Raw genomic sequence first — 25,864 nt, forward strand, 5'->3', positions numbered from 1 at the left:
TGTGGTATTCACTATACAGGGAGTTATTTTTCTTTGTCAGCTCAAGGGGACTCAGATAGGATTGTTGGATTATCCTAGGTGTTGGTAGTTTTGCTGACTGCAGAAGGTGAAACGCCCTCTCTCCTCATAGGCCAGCAGTACAGAGAGACTGATTCATGAATCCCTCTTCTCAGGGTTCACTGGGCTTCTGTTCTGTCCCAAGCTCCAGAGGTGGGAGGTCACTGCCCACCCACTCAACTCTTTCCTGACCAATATAAAGGCAACAGAACAGATATATTCATGGGGACAAATATTTAAGGAAGGAGGGCAGGAGGACGTAAGGTCCACAGATCTCTGTGAACCAGGCCCTTCCCCAAACTCAGTTTCTTCACTGCCTTCCCTGGAGGTTCCACTGGTTTTCTCAGACACTCACCCAGCCAGAAGGAGAGAATTACCACACACAATTATCCAGAACTCCAAGCCTTACTAGCCTTTTAGTCTTCTGGACTCTAGCAGCCATTTGTTTCCAGAGGAAGTTGTCAGTGAGGGAAGGAAGCTGTGTTTAGTTTTCACATTCCCAGAATGCTTTAAAACACTTAAAAATATATTTTTTATTCTAGTAACCTCAAAAAAGAAAAGCAAGAGTTAGAGGTAGACATACTGCTTCTTTTCCAGGTTAAAAAATATTTTATAAACAAGCCGGTACTTAAACATTCATATCTTTCTTGTGAACATTTGTGCCACATGGTGACTATTTTGGAGCACAAATTCAAATTTCAAAATAATAACATATAAAATAGAGCAGAACAACAATTAAGGCAGTAAACAACCATATATACTTTAAAAGTCAGTGTTAAGTGCTAAAATATGGACTTGAGCATGATTTATTATGCTGGATAAATTCAGAAGAATTGATGAATGATGTCAAATCATTAATTTGCCCAAAGTGGGAGAGGCCTCCACCTAGAACCATTTGTCATAAATATTAAAGCGATCCCATCTAAAGAACTTATGTGTGCAATAAATTATAAGGATCGCTATAGGTCGATTCTGGGTTAATCATAACTCTTTGCGCCTGTAATTCACAATCACTTTATCCCCCGCTGACCATTAGTTTAATTTGTAAAGAAGTTAACAGCTTAGAGTGCAAGGATAAAATTTATTTCTCCTACATTGTTCTCAAGCCTTTTACTTTTTATTTAGTGAGCAAAAATAATAAATTCCCATCCTGCAACCTTTATTTTAATTATAAAAAGCTCTGCTTTTGTTTCAATCCTGAAAATCAGAAATGCTTAGATAGTAATTGTCACAAAATCAACAGGCCTCAGGGGTATGGAATCATAGAAACCAGATTTTCATCCATTCCAGTGGTTTTGAAAAATAAGCAACTTGTTTTTTAAAAGCTCGACTCTTATTTATCTTAATAGTGCAATCACATAGCATTAAAGAAGTTGCATTCTTTTTTTTTCCCCGTGGCTCTTGCTACATACTATGTTGCATTTGTCTTCATTTACATAAATATTATTTCTCAAACTAGATAGGCTGTGCCATGAAGACAAAAGCTACTATCTCTCACATGTTTTTGTATTCCTATGGCAAATATCTCCCAGGAATTTATCTTTAATGTAGTGAAAAATGCACAGAAGGTGGCCTTGAGCTCAAGTTCCAAACCTACCGCAAGTAATTGCTACGACTTAGAGCAAGTTCCATTACCACATCTGTGAATTAGGTGTCATCATAATATCAGCTGCCTCACAGTGTTGTAAAGAACAAATAAATTTATGTGTAAAGGCATTTTCAAGAGTGAAAAATGCTTTCTAAATGGAGGACAGATATTCCTTCTTCAGTAAGGGGAATTCTTATGCTTTGGTTTAAATATCACCTTTCCATAATTATTCCCACTGAATTTTTTTTTAATAAAAAGGGATCATCATCACTGTCTCCCTGTAGTTATAGATTTTGAAATGAACTTTGAAGGAATTTGATAAATTAAAGATTTGTGTGAGAAAGAATATGGTCTCCCACTTAAAACCAAAGTTGGGACTTCCCTGGTGGTCCAACGGTTAAGTCTCTGTGCTCCCTGTGCACGGGGCCTGGTTTCAATCCCTGGTCAGGAAACTAGACCCCCACATGCCACAACTAAGAGTCCACATGCTGCAACTAAAGATACCACATGCCGCAACTAAAGATACCACATGCCGCAACGAAGACCCCATGTGCCGCAACTAAGAACCAGCACAGCCAAATAAATGAATATTAAAAACAAAACAAAACAAAACCAAAGACATTGGGATAACAGGTAGTGATAAGTCTATTTGCTTGCAGTGTGAACTTTTGCAGTTATTACAGGAGACTGCTGCCTAATAAACTGAAAAGTGTTTTCAGCATTAGGTTGTGATGGAGATGTTGGAACAGGGGCATCCAGGACAAGGGCATTCTACAGAGGAAGACAAATATGCCATAATCCATAGCACAGTGAGGAGTACAGGTATAGGTTTTACAAATAACTTTCCCATTCTTCACTTTACTTGGCAAGAAATGCAAATATTTGAGAAAATAACATTGAATGTTTACAGTTCTTCACCTGACAAATGGAAAACTAGAAAGTCAAAAGATTGTGCCTGAGAGGGAGGAACACTCCCAAACTCATTCTACGGGGCCACCACCACCCTGATACCAAGGCAAAGATACTACAAAAAAAGAAAATTACAGGCCAATATCACTGATGAACATAGATGCAAAAATCCTCAACAAAATAGTAGCAAACAGAATCCAGCAGCACATTAAAAGGATCATGCACCGTGATCAAGTGGGGTTTGTCCCAGGAATGCAAGGATTCTTCAATATACGCAAATCAATCAATGTGATACACCATATTAACAAATTGAAGGAGAAAAACCATATGATCATCTCAATAGATGCAGGAAAAGCTTTTGACAAAATTCAACATCGATTTACGATAAAAACACTCCAGAAAGTCGGCATAGAGGGAACTGACCTCAACATAATAAAGGCCATATGTTACAAACCCACAGCCAACATCATTCTCAATGGTGAAAACTTGAACCACTTCCCCTAAGATCAGGAACAAGACAGGTTGCCCACTCTCACCACTATTATTCAATATAGTTTTGGAAGTTTTAGCCACAGCCATCAGAGATGAAAAGGAAATAAAAGGAATCCAAATCGGAAAAGAAGTAAAACTGTCACTTTACAGATGACATGGTACTATGCATAGAGAATCCTAAAGATGCTACCAGAAAGCTACTGGAGCTAATCAATGAATTTGGTAAAGTAGCAGGATACAAAATTAATGCACAGAAATCTCTTGCATTCCTATACACTAATGATGAAAAATCTGACGGAGAAATTAAGGAAACACTCCCATTTACCATTGCAACAAAAAGAATAAAATACCTAGGAATAGGGCTTCCTGGTGGCACAGTGGTTGAGAGTCTGCCTGCCAATGCAGGGGACACGGGTTCGTGCCCCGGTCAGGGAAGATCCCACATGCCGCAGAGCGGCTGGGCCCGTGAGCCATGGCCACTGAGCCTGCACGTCTGGAGCCTGTGCTCCGCAACAGGACAGACCACAACAGCGAGAGGCCCGCGTACCGCAAAAAGAAAAAAAAAAAACCTAGGAATAAACCTACTTAAGGAGGTAAAAGACCTGTACTCAGAAAACTATAAGACACTGATGAACGAACTCAAAGATGACACAAACAGAGAGATATACCATGTTCTTGGATTGGAAGAATCAACATTGTGAAAATGGCTATACTAGCCAAAGCAATCTACAGATACAATGCAATCTCTATCAAATTACCAGTGGCATTTTCCACAGAACTAGAACAAAAAATTTCACAATTTGAATGGAAACACAAAAGACCCCGAATAGCCAAAGCAATCTTGAGAAAGAAAAACGGAGCTGGAAAAATCAGGCTGCCTGACTTCGAACTATACTACAAAGCTATAGTAATCAAGACAGTATGGTACTGGCACAAAAACAGAAATATAGACAACGGAACAGGATAGAAAGCCCAGAGATAAACCCACGCACATAAGGTCACCTTATCAATGGAGAAAAGACAGCCTCTTCAATAAGTGGTGCTGGGAAAACTGGACAGCTACATGTAAAAGAATGAAATTAGAACACTCCCTAACACCATACACAAAAATAAACTCAAAATGGACTAATGACCCATATGTAAGGCCAGACACTATAAAACTTTGAGAGGAAAACATAGGCAGAACACTCTGTAACATAAATCACAGCAAGATCCTTTTTGACCCACCTCCTAGAAAAAAGAAAATAAAACCAAAAATAAACAAATGGGACCTAATGAAACTTAAAAGCTTTTGCCGCAAAGGAAACCATAAACAAGATGAAAAGACAACCCTCAGAATGGAAAAATATATTTGCAAATGAAGCAACTGACAAAGGATCAGTCTCCAAACTACACAAGCAGCTGATGCAGCTCAATATCAAAAAATAACAACACAATCCAAAAATGGGCAGAAGACCTAAGTAGACATTTCTCCAAAGAAGATGTACAGATTGCCAACAAACACATAAATGGACGCTCAACATCACTAATCATTAGAGAAATGCAAATCAAAGCTACAGTGCGGTATCACCTCACACCAGTCAGAATGGCCATCATCAAAAAGTCTACAAACAATAAATGCTGGAGAGGGTGTGGTGAAAAGGGGACCCTCTTGCACTATTGGTGGGAATGTAAATTGATACAGCCACTATGGAGAACAGTATGGAGGTTCCTTAAAAAACTAAAAATACAATTACCATACGACCCAACAATCCCACGAATGGGCATATACCTTGAGAAAACCATAATTCAAAAAGAATCATGCACCACAATGTTAATTGCACCTCTATTTACAATAGCCAGGACATGGAAGCAACCTAAGTGTCCATCTACAGATGAATGGATAAAGAAGATGTGACACTGTATACAATGGAATATTACTCATCCATTAAAAGGAATAAAATTGAGTCATTTGTAGTGACGTGGATGGACCTAGAGTCTGTCATAGAGAGTGAAGTAAGTCAGAAAGAGGAAAGCAAATACCGTGTGCTAACACATGTATATGGAATCTAAAAAAAAAAAAAAAAAGGTTCTGAAGAACCTAGGGGCAGGATAGGAATAAAGACGCAGACGTAGAGAATGGACTTGAGGACCCAGGGAGGGGGAAGGGTAAGCTGAGACGAAGTGAGAGAGTGGCATTGACATATATATACTACCAAATGTAAAATAGCTAGTGGGAAGCAGCTGCATAGCACAGGGAGACCAGCTCGGTGCTTTGTGACCACCTAGATGGGTGGGATAGGGAGGGTGGGCGGGAGACACAAGAGGGAGGGGATATGGAGATATATGTATACATATAGCTCATTTACTTTGTTATACAGCACCAACTAACACAACAATGTAAAGCAATTATGCTCCATAAAGACGTTAAAAAAAAGATTGTGCATGAACAAGAAATGGTCACCAAAGGGTATCTCTATTCAATCAGTTAGGCATCAAAGATAAGGAACTTAAATAAATATTTGGGGTTTTCTTGTACAACTATTTCAGTTACCAGAATATTTGAGCAGGCTGTCCTGATTCCCCCCCACCCCACCAATGAAAATTAAGTTCCCCTTTCTTGAAACAACTTTAACACTTCAAGCTTCTTTCATGGTACTTACCATAAAATACATTGTGTTACAGCAATTTAGTGCTTGATTTATCTCCATTACTGAGTTGTAAACAGCTTGAGAGCAGGGACCAAAATCTTACCTTTATATACCTTACAGATCCCTTTAGTATCTTAAAATTAATGCACAGTGATTATTAGTAAAGTGAAATTCAAAGAAAGATTTCTGCAGAAATATTGTAGAAATGGAACAAAACCTAGCTCCTGGCATGATCTTGGTAGTGAGTAATCCACCACAGGCTATTGGCATCTTGGCACTATTATGAGGACAGAAGTTTTGAGCATCAGTAGCTACCATGGTCTGTCTGTCAATCACCACAGCATTCTGGGGACCAGGAATTAATAATATTGGAGGTAGATGCCATTATGGATTCCTTTCCTTCCTTACAAACAAGGCCTGGAATATGTTGATGACATGGAGCTCCCAGATACACTTTTGCCCTCTGTTTGACCTGTATGAATTACTCTGCTGGCATGGAATTCACTGGTAAATAAATTGATGACCCACAGTTCAACTGCTTATCCAAACATGACCTCAACAACAAAGACTAGTTGAAAAATTTTAAGTAACGTCCATCAGCTATTCAGATGGACTGAAAATTTCCCAGGCCAAACCTTCAATTATTATTCTGTTGAAAGTGATTTTAGGTTTTGTTGATGAGTATATTCTAGATAGTTTTAATTTATTGTTTAAAAAACATCCAAAGGACAGTGATTGTATGTTTTAGTAGATGAAAAAGGCCAGGGGTATTTTGAAAAACTAATATAGTTTGGGTTACTGTGCAACATTTCATGGGCCTTGCTGCAGATGATAATCATACTGTTTTGGGTTTTTTTTTTTTTCTGCAGTCTTTTTTTTTTATACAGCAGGTTTTTATTATCTATTTTATACCTGTTAGAGTATACATGTCAATCCCAGTCTCCCAATTCATCCCACCACCACCACTACCACCCCACCCCACTTCCCCCCCTTGCTGTCCATACGTTTGTTCTCTACATCTGTGTCTCTATTTCTGCCTTGCAAACCAGTTCATCTGTACCATTTTTCTAGATTCCACATGTATCCGTTAGTATATGATATTTGCTGTTCTCTTTCTGACTTACTTCACTCTGTATGACAGTCTCTAGGTCCATCAACGTCTCTACAAATGACACAATTTCATTCCTTTTTATGGCTGAGTAATATTCCATTGTATATATGTTCCACATCTTCTTTATGCATTCATCTGTTGATGGGCATTTAGATTGGTTCCATGTCCTAGCTATTGTAAAGAGTGCTGCAATGAACTTTGGGGTGCAAGTGTCTTTTTAAATTATGGTTTTCTCTGGGTATATGCCCAGTAGTGGGATTGCTGGGTCATATGGTAATTCTATTTTTAGTTTTTTAAGGGACCTCCATACTGTTCTCCATAGTGGCTGTATCAATTTACATTCCCACCAGTAGTGCAAGAGGGTCCCCTTTTCTCCACACCCTCTCCAGCATTTGTTGTTTGTAGATTTTCTGATAATGCCCATTCTAACCGGTGTGAGGTGTTACCTCATTGTAGTTTTGATTTGTATTTCTCTAATAATTAGTGATGTTGAGCAGCTTTCCATGTGTTTGTTGGCAATCTGTATATCTTCTTTGGAGAAATGTCTATTTAGGTCTTCTGCCTATCTTTTAATTGGGTTGTTTGTTGTTTTTAATATTTAGCTGCATGAGCCTTTTATATATTCTGGAGATTAATCCTTTGTCTGTTGATTCGTTTGCAAATACCTTCTCCCATTCTGAAGGTTGTCTTATCGTCCTGTTTATAGTTTCCTCTGCTGTGCAAAAGCTTTTAAGTTTCATTAGGTCCCATTTATTTATTTTTGTTTTTATTTCCATTACTCTAGGAGGTGGGTTAAAAAAGACTCTTGCTGTGATTTATGTCACAGAGTGTTCTTCCTATGTTTTCCTCTAAGAGGTTTATAGTGTCCAGTCTTACATTTATGTCTTTAATCCATTTTGAGTTTATTTTTGTGTATGGTGTTAGGGAGTGTTCTAATTTCATTCTTTTACATGTAGCTGTCCAGTTTTCCGAGCACCACTTATTGAAGAGACTGTCTTTTCTCCATTGTATATCATTGCTTCCTTTGTCATAGATTAGTTGACCATAGTTGCGTGAGTTTATCTCTGGGGTTTCTCTCCTGTTCCATTGATCTATACTTCTGTTTTTCTGCTGGAACCATATTGTCTTGATTACTGTAGCTTTGTAGTATAGTCTGAAGCCAGGAAGTCTGATTCCTCCAGCTCGTTTTTTTCCCTCAAGATAGCTTTGGCTATTCAGGGTCTTTTGTGTCTCCATACAAATTTTAAGATTTTTTTGTCTAGTTCTTTAAAAAATGCCATTGGTAATTTGATAAGGATTGCAGCTTGCTTGGGTAGTATTGTCATTTTCATAATATTGATTCTTCCAATCCAAGAACATGGTATATCTCTCCATCTATTTGTGTCATTTGTGTCATCTTTGATTTCTTTCATCAGGGTGTTACAGTTTTTACATACAGGTCTTTTACCTCCTTCGGTAGGTTTGTTCCTAGGTATTTTATTATTTTAGTTGCAGTGGTAAATGGGAGTGATTCCTTAATTTCTCTTTCAGATTGTTCATTGTTAGTGTATAGGAATGCAAGAAATTTCTCTGCATTAGTTTTGTATCCTGCTACTTTACCCAATTCATTGGTTAGCTCTAGTAGTTTTCTCGTGGCATCTTTAGGGTTATCTATGGATACTGTCATGTCATCTGCAAACAGTGACGCTTTTACTTCTTTTCCAATTTGTATTCCTTTCATTTCTTTTTCTTCTCTGATTGCCATGGCTAGGACTTCCAAAACTATGTTGAATAATATTGGTGAGTGTGGACATTATTGTCTTGTTCCTGATCTTACAGGAAATGCTTTCATTTCTTCACCATTGGGAATAATGTTTGCTGTGGGTTTGTCATATATGGCCTTTATTATGTTGAGGTAGGTTCCCTCTATGCCCACTTTCTGGAGACTTTTTATCATAACTGGGTGTTGAATTTTGTCAAAAGCTTTTTCTGTATCTATTGGATGATCATATGGTTTTTCTCCTTTAACTGGTTAATGTGGTGTTTCACATTGATTCATTTGCATATATCGAAGAATCCTTGCATACCTGGGATAAATCCCACTTGATCATGGTGTATGATCCTTTTAATGTGCTTTTGGATTCTGTTTGCTAGTATTTTGTTGAGGATTTTTGCATCTATATTCATCAGTGATATTGGTCTGTAATTTTCTTTTTTTGTAGTATCTCTGTCTGGTTTTGGTATCAGGGTGATGGTGGCCTTGTAGAATGAGTTTGGGAGTGTTCCTTCCTCTGCAGTTTTTTGGAAGCGTTTGAGAAAGATGGGTGTTAGCTCTTCTCTAAATGTTTGATAGAATTCACCTGTGAAACCATCTGCTCCTGGACTTTGTTGGAAGATTTTTAATCACAGTTTCAATTTCATTACTTGTGATTGGTCTGTTCATATTTTTCATTTCTTCCTGGTTCAGTCTTGGAAGGTTATGCCTTTCTAAGAATTTGTCCATTTCTTCGGCATAGAGTTGCCTGTAGTAGTCTCTTATGATGCTCTGTGGTGTGTGTTGTAACTTCTCCTTTTACATTTCTAATTTTATTGATTTGAGTCCTCTCCCTCTTTTTCTTAATAAGTCTGGCTAAAAGTTTATCAATTTTGTTTATCTTCTCAAAGAACCAGCTTTTAGTTTTATTGATCTTTGCTACTGTTTTCTTTGTTTCTATTTCATTTATTTCTGCTCTGACCTTATGATTTCTTTCATTCTGCTAACTTTGGGTTCTTTTTTTTCTTCTTTCTCTATTTCCTTTAGGTGTAGCATTAGATTGTTTCTTTGAGATTTTTTTAGTTTCTTGAGGTAAGATTGTATTGCTATTAACTTCCATCTTAGAACTGCTTTTGCTGCATTCCATAGGTTTTGGATCATCGTGTTTTTGTTGTCATTTGTCTCTAGGTATTTTTTGATTTCCTCTTTTATTTCTTCACTGATCTCCTGGTTATTTAGTAATGTATTGTTTAGCCTCCATGTGTTTGTGTTTTTTATGTTTTTTCCCTGTAATTCATTTCTAATCTCATAGTGTTGTGGTTGGAAAAGATGCTTGATATGATTTCAGTTTTCTCAAGTTTACCAAGGCTTGCATTGTGACCCAAGATGTGATCTCTCCTGGAGAATGTTCCGTTTGCACTTGAGAAGAAAGTGTAATCTGCTCTTTTCGGATGGAATGTCCTATAAATATCAATTAAATCTCTCTGGTCTGTTGTGTCATTTAAAGCTTGTGTTTCCTTCTTAATTTTCTGTCTGGATGATCTGTCCATTGGTGTAAGTGAGGTGTTAAAGTCCCCCACTATGATTGTGTTACTGTCGATTTCCTCTTTTATAGCTGTTAGCAGTTGCCTTATGTATTGAGGTACTCCTATGTTGTGTGCATATGTGTTTATAATTGTTATGTCTTCTTCTTGGTTTGATCCCTTGATCATTATGTTGCATCCTTCCTTGTGTCTTGTAACATTCTTTATTTTAAAGTCCATTTTGTCTGATATGAGTATTGCTACTCCAGCTTTCTTTTGATTTCCATTTGCATGGAATATCTTTTTCCATCCCCTCACTTTCAGTCTGTATGTGTCCCTAGGTCTGAAGTGGGTGTCTTGTCGACAGCATATATATGGGTCTTGTTTTTTTATCCATTCAGTGAGCCTGTGTCTCTTGGTTAGAGCACTTAATCCATTCACATTTAAGGTAATTATCGAATTATCAATATGTATGTTCCTATTACCATTTTCTTAATTGTTCTGGTTTGTTTTTGTAGGTCCTTTTTGTCTCTTGTGTTTCCAAGTTAGAGAAGTTCCTTTAGCATTTGTTGTAGAGCTGGTTTGGTGGTGCTGAATTCTCTTAGCTTTTCCTTGTCTGAAAAGCCTTTGATTTCTCTCTCGAATCTGAATGAGATCCTTACTGGGTAGAGTAATCTTGGTTGTAGGTTATTCCCTTCCATCACTTTAAATGTTTCATGCCACTCCCTTCTGGCTTGTAGAGTTTCTGCTGAGAAATCAGCTGTTAACCTTATGGGAGTTCCCTTATATGTTGTCATTTTTCCCTTGTTGCTTGTAATAGTTTTTCTTTGTCTTTAATTTTTGTCAATTTGATTACTATGTGTCTCTGTGTATTTCTCCTTGGGGTTATCCTGCCAGGGACTCTCTGTGCTCCTGGACTTGGGTGGCTATGTCCTTGCCCATGTTAGGGAAGTTTTTGACTATAATCTCTTCAAATATTTTCTTGTGTCCTTTCTTTCTCTCTTCTCCTTTTGGGACCCCTATAATGCGAATGTTGGTGTGTTTATTGTTGCCACAGAGGTCTCTTAGACTGTCTTCATTGCTTTTCATTCTTTTTTCTTTACTCTCTTCCACGACAGTGAATTCCACCATTCTGTCTTCCAGTTCACTTATCCGTTCTTCTGCCTCAGTTATTCTGCTATTGATTCCTTCTAGTGTATTTCTCATTTCAGTTATTGTATTATTCATCTCTGTTTCTCTCTTTGTTAATTCTTCTAGGTCTTTGTTAAACATTTCTTGCATCTTCTTGATCTTTGACTCAATTCTTTTTCTGAGGTCCTGGATCATCTTCACTATCATTATTCTGAATTCTTTTTCTTGATGGTTGCCTGTCTCCACTTCGTTTAGTTGTTTTACTGGGGTTTTATCTTGTTCTTTCATTTGGTACATAGTCCTCTGCCTTTTCATTTTGTCTGTCTTTCTGTGAGTGTGGTTTTCATTCCATAGGCTGCAGGACTGTAGTTCTTCAATCATACTATTTTAATGGTTCTCTTTTCTTAAAAGCATTCATAATGCTTTGTAACCTTAGAATTACTAGACGCATGTATATAACGGCAATGATAATGTTACCATACATAAAGTTGTCTGCAGTTCACAAAGCGTTAACAACAATGCTAGAACACTTTTATAATAGCAAAGCAACATGTCTCTAACTGGGGAGGTCCCCGGATGGTTGTAAAGAAGCTGCAAGGGGATCCAGGAGGCCAGAGTGGCTGTTTGAAACAGAAGAAAATAGCAAAAATCAAAGTAGGTGCTAGAGGAGGCTTCAAGGTCACTCCTATCTCTCTGTTACTGTAGGTGTAGACCCAGAAAGCTAAAATAGAAGGTATGAAAGTTGGTGTTGAGGGGTAGCAGAATATGCCACCCCAAAATATGCAACATTGATATATTATTTTGAGCTGCAGACACTTGAAAAACAGCAAATGCAGGGATAGGCTTTCCCTGAACTCCATTTATTTGCCTAAAGATAAGTCCTCGAAAAGGAACTCAATTGTCATAAATTTTCTGCTCAGGAGTTTCGTCAACCAGGGAATATTGACTCATCACAGAAGAGACTAGAAGTCAACACCACACCCAGACAAGCTTTTGTCACAAACTATCATACCACCCTTCTATTCTTCTAAAGGCCATTCATCTTTGCTAAAAATCATTCACTCTCTCCTAAATGGCCTATATCCCCCCTCCCATTCCCTATTTAGGTGGTATTTAATCCTGAATTCTAACTCACTTCTTTGAATTACTCAGTTTTTCCTGGACATCTCCCTTGTATATAGGAGGCACATATGTTGATAAACTTCTGTTTGTTCTTCTCTTCTTAATCTGTCTTTCAGTACAGAGGTCTCACTCAGCTAAGAACTCCTTCCCTACAGTGATTAGTGCAAAAGATCAGAGAGAGCAAGGACTGTGGGATGACTATGCAGATATGAGTAATCAATGTAGAGGAAGCTTAACCAAGTATTTTACCCCTCCCACACAAACATTCCCAGAATATGTCAGTTTTTATAATTATATCAAGCCTCATGTTTAAAATTTTCCCTCATTATATTATTTTTAATCAAAAACATTTTATTTAAAAATCAGTGTTCATATGATTGTCAACTTTCAAGATTGTTAAAATGCATATTCCCAGGCCTCAAACACCAAACATCCCAATGCAATAAGTTTGGGGTTGGGTCTGGAGTTTACATTTTTTTACCACAAAAATCCCCTGGTAATTCTAATTCTAATAGCATCACATTTTGAGAAACACTGACCCATAGTACCTAACAGAGTGCCTAGGATACGGTAGACACTCCATGAATAGTTGCATTAAATGATTTCTTTTATCTGTTTCAAGATCCCATGGTTTGGTTGGGGTTCACTCCCAACAAAGATAAATATCCATTGAGCACAGTAAACTGGTCTGAAGGTTGTAGACCGTATTTCATGCAAAACTTTTTATCGAGTATCTGATATTGGCCTGGTCTAAGCAAATATATTAAAAAGGCAGTATAGTTGTCCTTCAGTATTTGCAGGGGATTAGTTCCAGGACCCCCAAAATCCAGGGATGCTCAAGTCCCTTATATAAAATGATATAGTATTTGCATATAACCTACACACATCCTCCCACGTACTTTGTCATCTCTAGATTACTTATCATACCTAATACAATATAAATGTGATGTAAATAGTTGCAAATACAATGTAAATGCTATGTAAATAGTTGCAGGCATACAGCAAATTCAACCTCCAACTTAATCTGGGATAAATCTTTTTGGAACTTTCTGGAATTTTACTTTTTGAATATTTTCTGTCTGTAGTTGGGTGAATCCATGGATGCAAAACCCATGGATACAGAGGGCTGAGTTAAATGTATCAAATATTTATTTATATTTTCTTTCTCTACATTTATGTTTAGATATCCTATTCTTTTTCCAATATCAGAAAATACAGTCGTCTTACATGTTCTTCCAGTTTTGTGGATTTTTTAAATTTGGGTTCTCTGTCCATTATAATTAATGTTTTACACTATAGGAATTTATTTTGTATATGATGTGACATAGTGCCTTGATATTGACCTTTTAAAATAATCACTATCTTTTTAAAAATATTTCTTATTTGCCACACTGTTTTGGATTGCGGTCTTTGTAATACAGTCTGTATATGACATTTGTATGCTTTTATCAGTTCTGTAAGCTTTTATGTCTATTCTGCCAATTTTCTATTCTCAAAGAAGTTCTGTGCTATTTTATTTTTAAGCTTTGTAGCATGTTTCACTGTTTAGTATTCTAAGTCTCCAGTCATTTTTTATTTTCAAAATTTTTTGCTTTTCTCATCTATTTTCTTCTAAGTAAATATGCAAAGATCTTAATAAGTCCTAAGACACTCTTTGGACATTTTGCTTAGATTGCATTAAGTATCAAATAACATGAGGAAAATTGACATTTCTTTTAGGATTGTGCATCTATTCTTTTAGGAATATGTTACATCTTATCTAGAAATGAGTTCAAGTCTTCTTCAGTCAAGTGTTGAAGATGTCTATATACAATCCTATTCATTTATGGTTACATTTATTCCTAGATATTTGTATTTAATGTAAATGGATATTTTTAGTCAAATTATATATTATCTCTTATTGATGTGTTAATAGAAATGCGGTTGATTTTCATATATCTATTTATAACCAATCTATATGTTGAAATCTTTCTTTTCTTTTCTTTTCTTTTTAATTGGGGTATAGTTGCTTTACAATGTTGTGTTAGTTTCTGCTGTACAATGAGGTGAATCAGCTATATGTATATATATATCCCCTCCCTCTTGGATCTCCCTCCCACCCCCACCCATCCCATCCATCTAGGTCACCACAGAGCACCGAGCTGAGCTCCCTGCACTATACAGCAGGTTCCCACTAGCTATTTGTTTTACACATAGCAATGCACATACGTCAATCCCAATCTCCCAATTCATCCCACCCCCCACACCCCCCACGTGTCCATACGTCCATTTCCTACATCTGCATCTCTATTCCTGCCCTGAAAATAGGTTCATCTGTACCATTTTTCTAGATTCCACGCACATGTGTTAATATACGATATTTGTTTTTCTCTTTCTGACTTACTTCACTCTGTATGACAGACTCTAGGTCCAACCACATCTCTACAAATTACCCAATTTTGTTCCTTTTCATGGCTGAGTAATATTACACTGTATATATGTACCACATCTCCATTTTCTATTATTTTTTCCATTGATTCTTGTGGACTTCATAAGTATGTCATCAAATAATGATAATTTTGTCCCAATAGCTTGAAATCAGAATTTGTTTCCTGCTTTATTGCATAGGCTAAAATGATCACAATCATGTTAAGTTTGGGGGGGTATAGTAGGCACCATTTTCTTGGCTTTGATGGTAATGCCATTAGAGTTTCAGTTTCCAAAAGATGTGCTGCTTGTTTGAGGTAGTTATTCTATTCTTTACATCATTAAAGAAGAAACTTTTTATTTGTGCATTGGTAGATAGATAGATAGATAGATAGGAGATAAGTAATGGTTTTCAGTTTTGTCAAATATCTTTTTGGTGTCTCTTGAAAGATCATTTAAAAATTTTATAAAGCCTCGTTTATAATATATATTATCCCAATAACTTTCCTAATACTGAAGCAGTGTTGATAGTTTTTGTTTAATAATGCTACATTTTTCTTCTACTATACCATGAAAATCAGTTTGCTGATATTTTGGGGAGAACACGACTGAGATTTTTGGAGGTTTCTCATATTTTAGTATCAAGGTTAATTTAGCTCTTTCTTATGTGCTAGAGACATTTTTACTTCTACTTGAGAAAATTTGGCGATTTCTCTTTTTTCAGGATATTATCAACATTATTGATATTTTAAATTTATTCCTATAGAATCATGCATACAATTATTTTTAAACATCTTTCTGAATATTTTATTTCATTTCCAGTTTCTAACTATGTGTATTTTTAACTTTATTGATGTACAACTGCCCAAAAAATTATATATATTTGAGGTACACAGCTTGATGTTTTGATCTAAGTATACATTGTGAAATGATCACCACAATGAGGCTGATCAACATATCCATCATCTCACATAGTTATGGTTTCTTGTAATAAGGACACTTAAGATCTACCCTCTTAGCAAATTTCAGATATGTAATACCATGTATTGTTAACTCTACTCACCATGCTGTATGTTAAATCTCCAGAATGTATTCATCTTGCATAACTGAGATTTTGTATCCTTTGACCCCCATCTCCCCATTTCTCCCACCTACCAGCCCCTGTCAACCACCATTCTACTCTGTGCTTCTGTGAGTCTTGACTATTTTAGATTCCACATGTAAGTGGGATCATGTAGTGTTTGTCTTTCTGTGTCTGGTTTATTTCACTTAGCATAATGTCCTCTGGGTTCATCCATGTTGTTGCAAATGGCAGAATTTCCTTCTTGTTGAAAGATGAATAACATTCCATTGTATATTCATTATTATTTATCCATTTTCTTTACCCATTCATCTGTTGCTGAACATTTAAGTTGTTTCTGTATCTTGGCTATTATGAATAATGCTGTGATGACCCTGGGAGTGCATAAATATCTTTGAGATCCTGATTTCATTTCTTTTGGATATATACCCGACCATATGGTAGTTCTGTTTTTTTTTTTTTTTTTGAGGAGCCTCCCTACTAGCTGTAACAATTTACACCCCAACAACAGGGTACAAGGATTCCCTTTTCTCCATCTCCTCGCTTAGTCTTGTTATTTCATGTCTTTTCGATAATAGCCATTCTAACAAGTTTGAGATGATATCTCATTGTGGTTTTGATTTGCATTTCCCTGATGATTAGTAATATTGAGCACCTTTTCATGTATCTTTTGGCCTTTTGTATGTCTTCTTTTGAGAAATGTCCTTTTCCCATTTTTTAATCAAGTTTTATGTTTTTGCTATGGAGTTGTAGGAGTTCCCTATATTTTTTTTTTGACATTAACCTCTTATCAGATATATAGTTTGCAAATATTTTTTTACTATTCTATAGCCTGCCTTTTCACTCTGTTGATGATTTCATTTGCTGTGCAGAAGCTTTTTAGTTTGATAGCTCATTTGTCTGTTTTTGCTTTCGTTTCCTATGTTTTTGATCATGTCATATCCAAAAATCATTATCCAGACAAATGTCAAGATGCTTTTACCCTGTGTTTTCTCCTAGGAATTTTACAGTTTCAGGTCCTATGCTTAAGTCTTTAATCCATTTTGAGTTGATTTTTGTATATGTTGTGAGATAGGAGTCCAAGTTCATTTCCTCTGTGTGGATATCCAGTTTTCCCAGCTTCATTTATTGAAGAGATTATCCTGTCCCTATTATGTGTTCTTGGCATACTTTCAGAAGATTAGTTGACCATATATGTGTGGATCTGTTTCTGGGATCTCTGTTTTGCTTCCTTGATCTATATGTTTGTTTTTATGCCAGTACCATAGTGTTTCAATTACTATAGCTTTGCAACATATTTTAAAATCAGGAGGCATGATGCCTCCAGCTTTGATATTCTTCCTCAAGATTGCTTTGGTAATCTTGGGTCTTTTGTGGTTACATATGAATTTTAGGATTGTTTTTTCTATTTCTGTAAAGAATGCCATTGGAATTTTGATACGGATTTTATTGAATCTGTATATTACTTTGGGTAGTCAGGATATTTTAACAATATTTTTCCAATCCATGAACATAAGATGTTTTTCCATTTATCTGTGTCCTCTTTAATTCCCTTCATTACTGTAATTTTCACTGTACAAATCTTTCACCTCTTTGGTTTAGTTTCTTCTATTCTTTTTGTTGTTTTGTAAATGAGATTTTCTTAATTTCCTTTTCAGATAGTTCATTGTGTGTGTATAGAAATGCCATAATTTTTGTATATTTATTTTGTGTCCTGTAACTTGACTGAATTTGTTTATTAGTTTTAGTAGTTTTTTGTATACTCTTTAGGATTTTCTACACGTATGATCATGTCATCTGCAAATAGAGATAATTTCACTTCTTCCTTTCAAATGTGGATTTTTTTTCTTGTCTAATTACTCTGGCTAGAACTTCCAGGACTGTATTGAATAGAAGTGGTGAGAATGGACATCCTTACCTGTTACCTTTACATATCTAGAGCAGAGTCCACAGGGACATAGGGCTGCTTCTAGGACTGCAGCCAGGACCACAGTTAGCCAACTGGCCACTGGGGTACAGGCCTACCTTCTGAAAGCATTCTTTGTCAGTTTTAGACTCCACCAGAGTTTTGCAGCCTGGGTCCCAAGGCTCACACAAAGGCACTTTTGTCTGTGGATGGCTGCCAAATTGTCATTTCTCTGGGGTTATGAAGGTGCGGGACCTCCTATTCACCCATTTTGCTGACATCATTCCCTCTACCTGTACTTATACATTTTTTCTTTTTCCCTAATCAGATTTACCAAGAAATTACTTTCCCCTCAAATAAATAAATAAGCAAATAAACAAACTGAATATTTGATTTAATTATTAGTTCTGTTTATTTTATGAATTCATTAAGTTCTGTATATGTAATAATTTTCTAAATTAACTTTATTAATATCAGTATTTATTTTTGATAAAAGTTTGACTTAGGTTACTGAGGGAAAAAAAGATAATCACTAAAAGATATTGTAAACAACCCAGAATAAAGTCATGTTCCCTACATGGTGATAGACAAGGTTGTATAATTATTTTTTTCCTTATCGCAATGCCCACCAAGTTTGGCTACAAGATTACCATAGGTCACACTTGGCAACAGATTAACTTAGAAGAACAAGAAATATATCTTGCCAGCAGGCCAGTGTTAGTTATTTCTCTTCAGTGTGAGTTTTACTTGCAGAATTGATTTAGGATATACATCACAGGCAAGAAGATGATACCCATATTGGGTGGGTGCAAAAGCCTATCTGGCTTGGAAGCCTAATAATCCAAAGAAGTCAATATCTCTTGTAACAACTCCAAAAGCACAATTTCCAGGGTCCCCAAAGACACAAGGCCAGCTATAAGAATTACTGCACTCAGAGAAGCTCAATGCCATGGTTTCCTTTCCTGCATTTACTGTTCTCCCAGTTCAGGTGACATTTACTACTCAGGCGTCATTTTACATTCCAACTTTATTACATTTCCAAGAGAACAGAGCTGTAAATTAACCAGAAGCCAAATTCTCATGCAGAATAGGTGTTTAGTTTGAAATACATGTCCTATTAATTTTTTGCACAATTAAATATATACCAATGTAACATTTTTTATCCTGTCTATATGACTTAAAATTCCAACCTTAAATCCTCTTTTCTTCTTTTGTTCTCCATTTTTGCACAGGTAAAATATGGAAATTATGCTTTTGTATGGGATGCAGCTGTATTGGAATACGTGGCTATCAATGACCCAGACTGCTCCTTTTACACCATTGGGAATACTGTTGCTGATCGAGGATATGGAATTGCATTGCAGCATGGCAGTCCTTACCGGGATGTTTTTTCACAAAGGTAAGATTTGTGTGTGGTCCAAATAAGAAGAGAGGAAATATAGAAAAAGGAAAATCCACTTGGTTACTCCACTTAGTTTACTACATTTTGTTTTCTTTGTTTGGAACACCACAGTAAACAACAACAACAAAAGGGAATTATAAGGGATTGTTCAATAAGACATTTCCTAAAGCATGTACTAAAGTATTATTTTTCTCATAAAAAGGGAAAAGTTACTGCTGCATATAACTGGTTATTCTCAAAAAACTGATATACAAAATAAAGTAAAAACTTAATTGAGTTTAGCCTCTGAATTTTTAGGGGCTAAAACTGTCATAGAGTTAGCAAAATTAATTCCTTTCTAAAAACACCAAAGCATAAAATAAACTTCAGGACCAGGTTAAAGTTTTGAAGCACATACTGATAGGGATGTTTCCATATCAGTTTTGCAAAGGAAAAGAGTAAAAATTTTAGAGTCTGTCATTGGTGTCAAAGTATACGTGAAACTTTGTCATGGAAATTTAGGAGACAGTTTACTAAGAAATTATACTCTTCCTCAAATCAGAATTTTCTATTATAAGTTGTTTAAGAAAGAAAATTTTAAATGTATATTTTATATTAATAATGTAGATGAAAGACTTGGGCCTGAAAGGAATTTACAATATCACTGCATTTTATTATCTCTACTACCAAGCAAGGTTGGACCTAAGAGAGAGAAATATCTTTCAGGTAGAAGTATGTTCTATTTGCCACTGATGTACTTGATTTGTTGCTAGCTATTTTTGTACCTATTTTCTAAAAGCTAAAGCCAGATGAAAGAGAGCAGTACTGGGTAGTACTCTAGGTAGTACTAAGGCCCCAAATTTTAAACTATTTGAGTTGTATTCCTCCAAATTTCAAGATAACAAAAAGCCAGGCATTTTGTGTTTAACAAAACAAGTGAGTAGTCCAAATTGATGTTATAACTCTTCTGTTAGCTAACTAAAAACCTAGGCCTCTCTCTTTATCAGCAAATGAAGATATTAAATTAACTCTAGGGTCCTACATTAGTCACCTTTTCTGTGTAGCAAACAACCCAAATCAGTGACTTTACAAACGTTATTTCTCAGGACTTCCCTGGTGGTCCAGTGATTAAGACTTCGCCTTCCAATGCAGTGGGTGCAGGTTTGATCACTGGTCAGGTAGCTAAGATCCCACATGCCTCACGGCCAAAAATCCAAAACATAAAACAGAAGCAATATTGTAAGAAATTCAATAAAGACTTTAAAAATGGTCCACATCAAAAAAAAAGGTATTTCTCATTGATGGAACATAAGGGCTGTGATTTGGCTGAATTCTCCTGCGAGTTGTGGTCAACTGCAGGTCTTTATGCAGCTTCTCGTCCCAGGGACCACCATTGTTCTTCTACGTGTTAGAAGAGGCACACCATTGTTTTTATGAATTTAGAAGAGAGGATGGAAAGCATAATGGAATGAGGGGAGTGCCAGGATTTTATGGTAAAAGACCAGCAGAGAAGTTTAATGGATCCTTAACATGAACCAGGTCATCAGGAAAAGGATGGTTTATTCCTTAGTTGCGGTTAATTGGCTTTTTCTTCACTACAGATATTTTTTGTTTCCAGACCTGATTTCTGGGTCTTTTATGCCAAAAAAAAATGAAGCCAATAAAATCAGTACACAAACATAATAGCAATTAAAGAAGTATTTAATCAGTCACACCAAATGTCCTATTTCATATTATCCATGTGGTGTTTTACCTTACAGAGATTTTAATTCTGAGTGAATATATTTCATTGAACTACTAAAACACAATATTAAGCAATGAGCATTATTTTTCCTTTGATTAGCATCATGGATGTTGACAGTTTAAATTGTCCTTCTTTGTGGAGTTCCTTAATAATGACACCCTGCATGCTAGTCCCCTGGACACATCTGGAGGAAGAGAGAGGAAAGAAACACGATCTGGCCAGCCCCCCTCTATACATATGTGCAGTGTTAATCTATCACCTAAACTCTCTCCCTGAACCCAGAAAATATCTGCATTCATTCCCTTTTTCTATAGCCATCAGGGAAAAAAGAACTCCTTTTTATTAACTAATTTAAAAGTTATAGAGACCATCACACTTAATCATTGTATTATACTTGAGAAATTATTATAAATAGCTTTACTACAACAGCTTATCCTGGACCACTGGTTAAACTAGATCACTGATTGCTCATGTGATTTATGTTCAGTGAAATGACAGTATTCAGAGTGATTTTTAATAAGTAAATACTAATTATATCTCAAGTAACTATGTGTCTATACCACACATATTACATATCAAAGTACTTTAATATGTAATAAATATTATATAATGATATAGTAACTACATTTATTATCTGCTATCTGCCCAATATCTTGTATGCTTTACGTTTTAATGACTCCAGAACAATCATATGAAATGTTGTCTATTTGTTTATTACACACTTGCATATTAGTGCACAGTTATTAGAGTTATTAGTCTACAAGTACATACACTGAGTGGATGGTCCTGAGCTTTGCAAGCATCATGTCAGGCATCAGAGGCGTAGGCTGTAGTGATATGCTCACTTGTGCAATTGTATGCGAGTGGACATGCACAGGAGTGACTTTTAAGGACCAATAAGTGCTACAGTATATGACTGTAGATTTGGATAGAAGAATTTTGTTTCGTTGGTCTCTACAGATACTAGATAATTTGGTAGCAGAAATTAAAGAATTTATATATCTCATCAGATATATGGGTCAGAGTACTAGTGTGGTAGGTAATGTTTACAATGAATTCTCTGACACTATTTGTTCCTCAAATGTTTTCTATGGCCTTTGTCTCATAATAGTTCTTAGTATAATAAAATCATCAAAAGTTGTTACATTAAAGACATCTGTGAATGGAAGAGAACTGAATTTTTCAGAGTGATATCGTTATGCTGTTAATAAAATTAGTTCCAGTGTTGATCTTAGAACCTTAACTATTCATAAGGCTAAAAAGATAACAAAAAAATATTTATTGAGCAGTTAGTACAAGCTCACCCCTGTTCTCAAATCTTAGTGGGTGTCAAGGAGTAACTAACTCATGAGTTTAATTTTATGCTTCATCAATAAAAGAGTCCCTTTTCACCTATTGGCTGCTAACCCTAAACTTTGGGAATAGAACCACCTAGTGGCACAAAAACAAGGACATATTTCAAACTGCATGGAGAATGATTTTGTTGAATTCATGGAGAGTGGCAAAGATGCATAAACAATATTTCAACCTAATCACAGAATTTCAGAATTTTTAGAAATGGAATGAACAGTAGTTCCCTTTTTTACCAGGGATGTAACTAGTCCAAAGGGGTAAATAACTTGCTCAGAATCACAAAAAAGCAATAAAACTGGAAATTTTTGAAATTTTCTACTTCTATGTTTAGTTTTTTGGTGTTCATGCACCTTGTCTTCCCTTATCTTTCTTTTAAAAGCTTATAAAAATAATATAAAACATACTGTATAATGTGTACCAGACCCTGAGTTCTTATATGAGGTAAGTACTATTATTATCCTCATTTTATAGACACAGAAACTGAGGGTGGGAAGCCCTGTTTAGTTTTGAACTACTTGGATATAGTCTTTTTCCAGTGCCTACCTCATGCCTGCATAGAGTAAGCATTCAATAAATATTTGATGAATGAATAAAAGATCTACCTAACTTTGTGCTCAAAGATGATCCTATTTACTTATAATCAAATACGTTGAGTACTTATCCTTTGTGCTTACTTGATATTAAAAAGTCTTCTATCTTCTCTTATCATAATAATTTTCTGTTTATCTTGGTTTCTCTAATTTTTCATACAATGATTAGTAAAACTGACAAGAAAGAGAAAACAAACATCACATGTCCACCTTTCTTTCCACTCACAGCTGTAAGAATTTTTATACTTTCATTCCAAAAAGGAAGGTAGAAAATATTTCTTTAACTTAAAATCATAGAGCCCTAATCCTTTTATTTCCCAACTTTCTAAGCACTTTGTTCCCTTTTCAGGATGAGAAAAAAGCAGCCTCCACTGATTGCCTATAGCAGCTCCAAAATAAGTCACCAACTGGCTTAAAGCTCTGCACTTGGTTGGCTGGAAGGATATAACCAGAAGTCAAACGAACAAATTAATTGTTTTCTCTTTAGACATACAAAATATATACAGTCCCTCCACTCTGAGAGCAGGAGTGACGTTATCAAGATACATATGTCAACATTAAGTAATATGAACTTATACATTAAACTGCATTATATAGACAATGCTGAAAAAATTAGAGAAAAGGAAATCATTGCTGAGTAGGATAGAAAAGATTTTATTAGGCTTGAGCTGGAAGACTTCAAGGGAAAATAGCATTTGGATATGGGGATGGGTACAGGTAAGAAAAACGTGAAACTCAGAAAAACATGAAATAATAAGCGAAAACAGTCATCGTGTAGTGAAAGGACAATGAGAAAGAACAACTTGACTGGAGAGAATGTTGGCAGGTGAATACAGGTAGAGAAGCAAAAATTAAATGTGATACACCAGAATGTTGATAGCTGCTGTCTAATAAGTATATACTATGCTAAACACTTGATGTATTTCATATAATGCTCACCACAACTCTGTGAATTGGGCATTTATTAATTGCATTTATAAATTTGAGGATACTGAGACTCAGAGTTACGTATCTTACAAAGTCACACATTAATGACAAGTAGAGCTAGGACTCAAACACAGCTTAGAGCTTGTGTCCTCTCAAGCTTTGTGGGGCTCTGAAGAGGAGAATATCTAGAGAAAGGAGTATTTGAAGGGTCCCAGGTGTTGGGTTAGATGAAGACAGAGTTCAACTGAGGAGGGCCATTTACAAGGCGGTGTAGTATTCCAGCTGTTAGGCAGTGAGAATATTCTCAATGAGAAGGAGAAAAGATTAGAAAAAAGGTACAGTTTGAAGAGGGATGGACAGGACTTGGTGGAAATCAGAGGAGTACATATAATCCAGGAATCTGAAGGGGGAAGGATGTGCAGATCCAAGTGGCCATAAACAGCCCACTCTTTTCTTCTCCTTCCAACTCTTATTTTTCCTTCTTGTTCATCTATTACAAGTTTTGCATAAGCTCTATTTCACCTCTAAGTAAAACCAACTGGAAAATTATTTCTAGAAAAGTAATGGGTATTTTAAAACAACAACATGATAATCCACTACTTAGTAGATACTTTGATATGTCAAACAGTCTTCTGGCTTACAGATTTTTGTTCTATATTTGCTCAAATCATGTTAATATATCCCTAGTAGTATTGTTCTTCTCTCTCACACACCAGATATTATTTTTTTAATTATATATACAGTTTACCCTTGAACAACATGGGTGTGAACTGCTCAGGCCCACTCATACACGGATTTTTTTTTAATAGTATATACTATACTACTACATGATTCACTGTTGGTTGAATCCAGGGATGCAGAATGGCAGACATGGAGGAACCTCAGATAAGGAGGAACCTAGGATACCCCTATAACATAAGTTACATGCAAATTTGCTACTATGAGGAAGGTCAGCACTGCTAACCCCACATTGTTCAAGGGTCAACTGTATATACCAACACTTACACACACGCATGCACTCACACACACACTCAGTGCTAAAACCACCTGATTTCATCACATTCACATTCTCTGTTCTAGATAAAGAAAAATAGATAGTTTAGATGCGCATGTTTATATAAAGTAAGAAAATATGTTTGAGGAGCTGCAAAACCAGAGGGAACATTGAAGGTTCACTTTCAAAGGGAGATAGTAGAAGAAAATACTAATATATGTTTATATATATATTTTTATTTAAGACAATAATATACATTTTAACATTTAAATGAAGGAAATCATTTTCTTTTCTCATGTAATATACATATATTAAACAAGGAATAGCCTCTGGAAACCACTGAAAAGAATGTACTATTCATATATCAAAGCAATCCCCCCCTTTAAAACATTTGTTTTAAATTTAGAATGCTGAATTTAGGGAACTTCAGTGAAAGAGAAAAAGTGAGGTAGCTTTTTTGTCACTTTTTTCTGTTTCCTGAATCCTGATGGAGCTATTTTTATGACTAACATCCTGTGGGGTTTACCAATCACTCGTGACTGCTGCTTCCAGTGGAGAACCAAAGTGATTTACATTTATTGCAGTATTTGGTCTAAATAAATGGAGGTATAAGTACCGTTGATGATATTTCCAGTATGTGAATATTTCAAAAATATTTATCATATATGCTACTATATGATTTGAGATTCGTTTTATTAATCTTGCAAAGCAGTAGCGAAATTTTAAGAAAATGACAAGACTTTATTACCCTTAAGCATATAGCATTCTCACTGCTGAACACAAACTCAGCCATCAGGTAGTGCAATCTCATGGAGTAGATTCTGAAGTGTTAACGTGATTCTGTTTTCCTTGTACTTACATCATACAGCATTTGGGGAACACTTCATCCAAGGTACAAGAGAGTACCGTTTATAAACAAGAATCTTTATTAGACTTTTTTGAGGAAAGTACTGAGGTACAGAGAAGATAGATGACTAGTGCAAGACACAAAGCAGTATTTCAGCTGGATAATGAGTCTGCGACATTGGACCAAGCTGCTTTTCAGGAAGCAAGTTGGATTAGCCTTTTTTAAAAATAAGATTTGTGCTGTTTCTAGATCTGAGTATCATTTCATTCAAAAGGCAGTTGTTGGGCTTCCCTGGTGGCGCAGTGGTTGAGAGTCCGCCTGCCGATGCAGGGGACACGGG

General features: G+C 35.9%; 1 protein-coding gene across 2 annotated transcripts in view; it reads left to right on the plus strand.

Annotated features, from left to right (window-relative positions):
* Window positions 1-25,864, plus strand: part of GRID2 (glutamate ionotropic receptor delta type subunit 2) — a 1,374,233-nt gene that overhangs the window by 1,236,112 nt on the left and 112,257 nt on the right. For both annotated transcript variants that reach the window (XM_007450019.1, XM_007450020.1), the window contains one exon: window positions 18,921-19,087. In XM_007450019.1, the coding sequence (XP_007450081.1) occupies window positions 18,921-19,087 (167 nt within the window). The remainder of the gene's footprint in view (window positions 1-18,920; window positions 19,088-25,864) is intronic.

Source organism: Lipotes vexillifer, unplaced genomic scaffold, assembly GCF_000442215.2.
Source record: "Lipotes vexillifer unplaced genomic scaffold, Lipotes_vexillifer_v1.1 scaffold178, whole genome shotgun sequence".
In the NCBI taxonomy this organism is placed as follows: domain Eukaryota; kingdom Metazoa; phylum Chordata; class Mammalia; order Artiodactyla; family Lipotidae; genus Lipotes; species Lipotes vexillifer.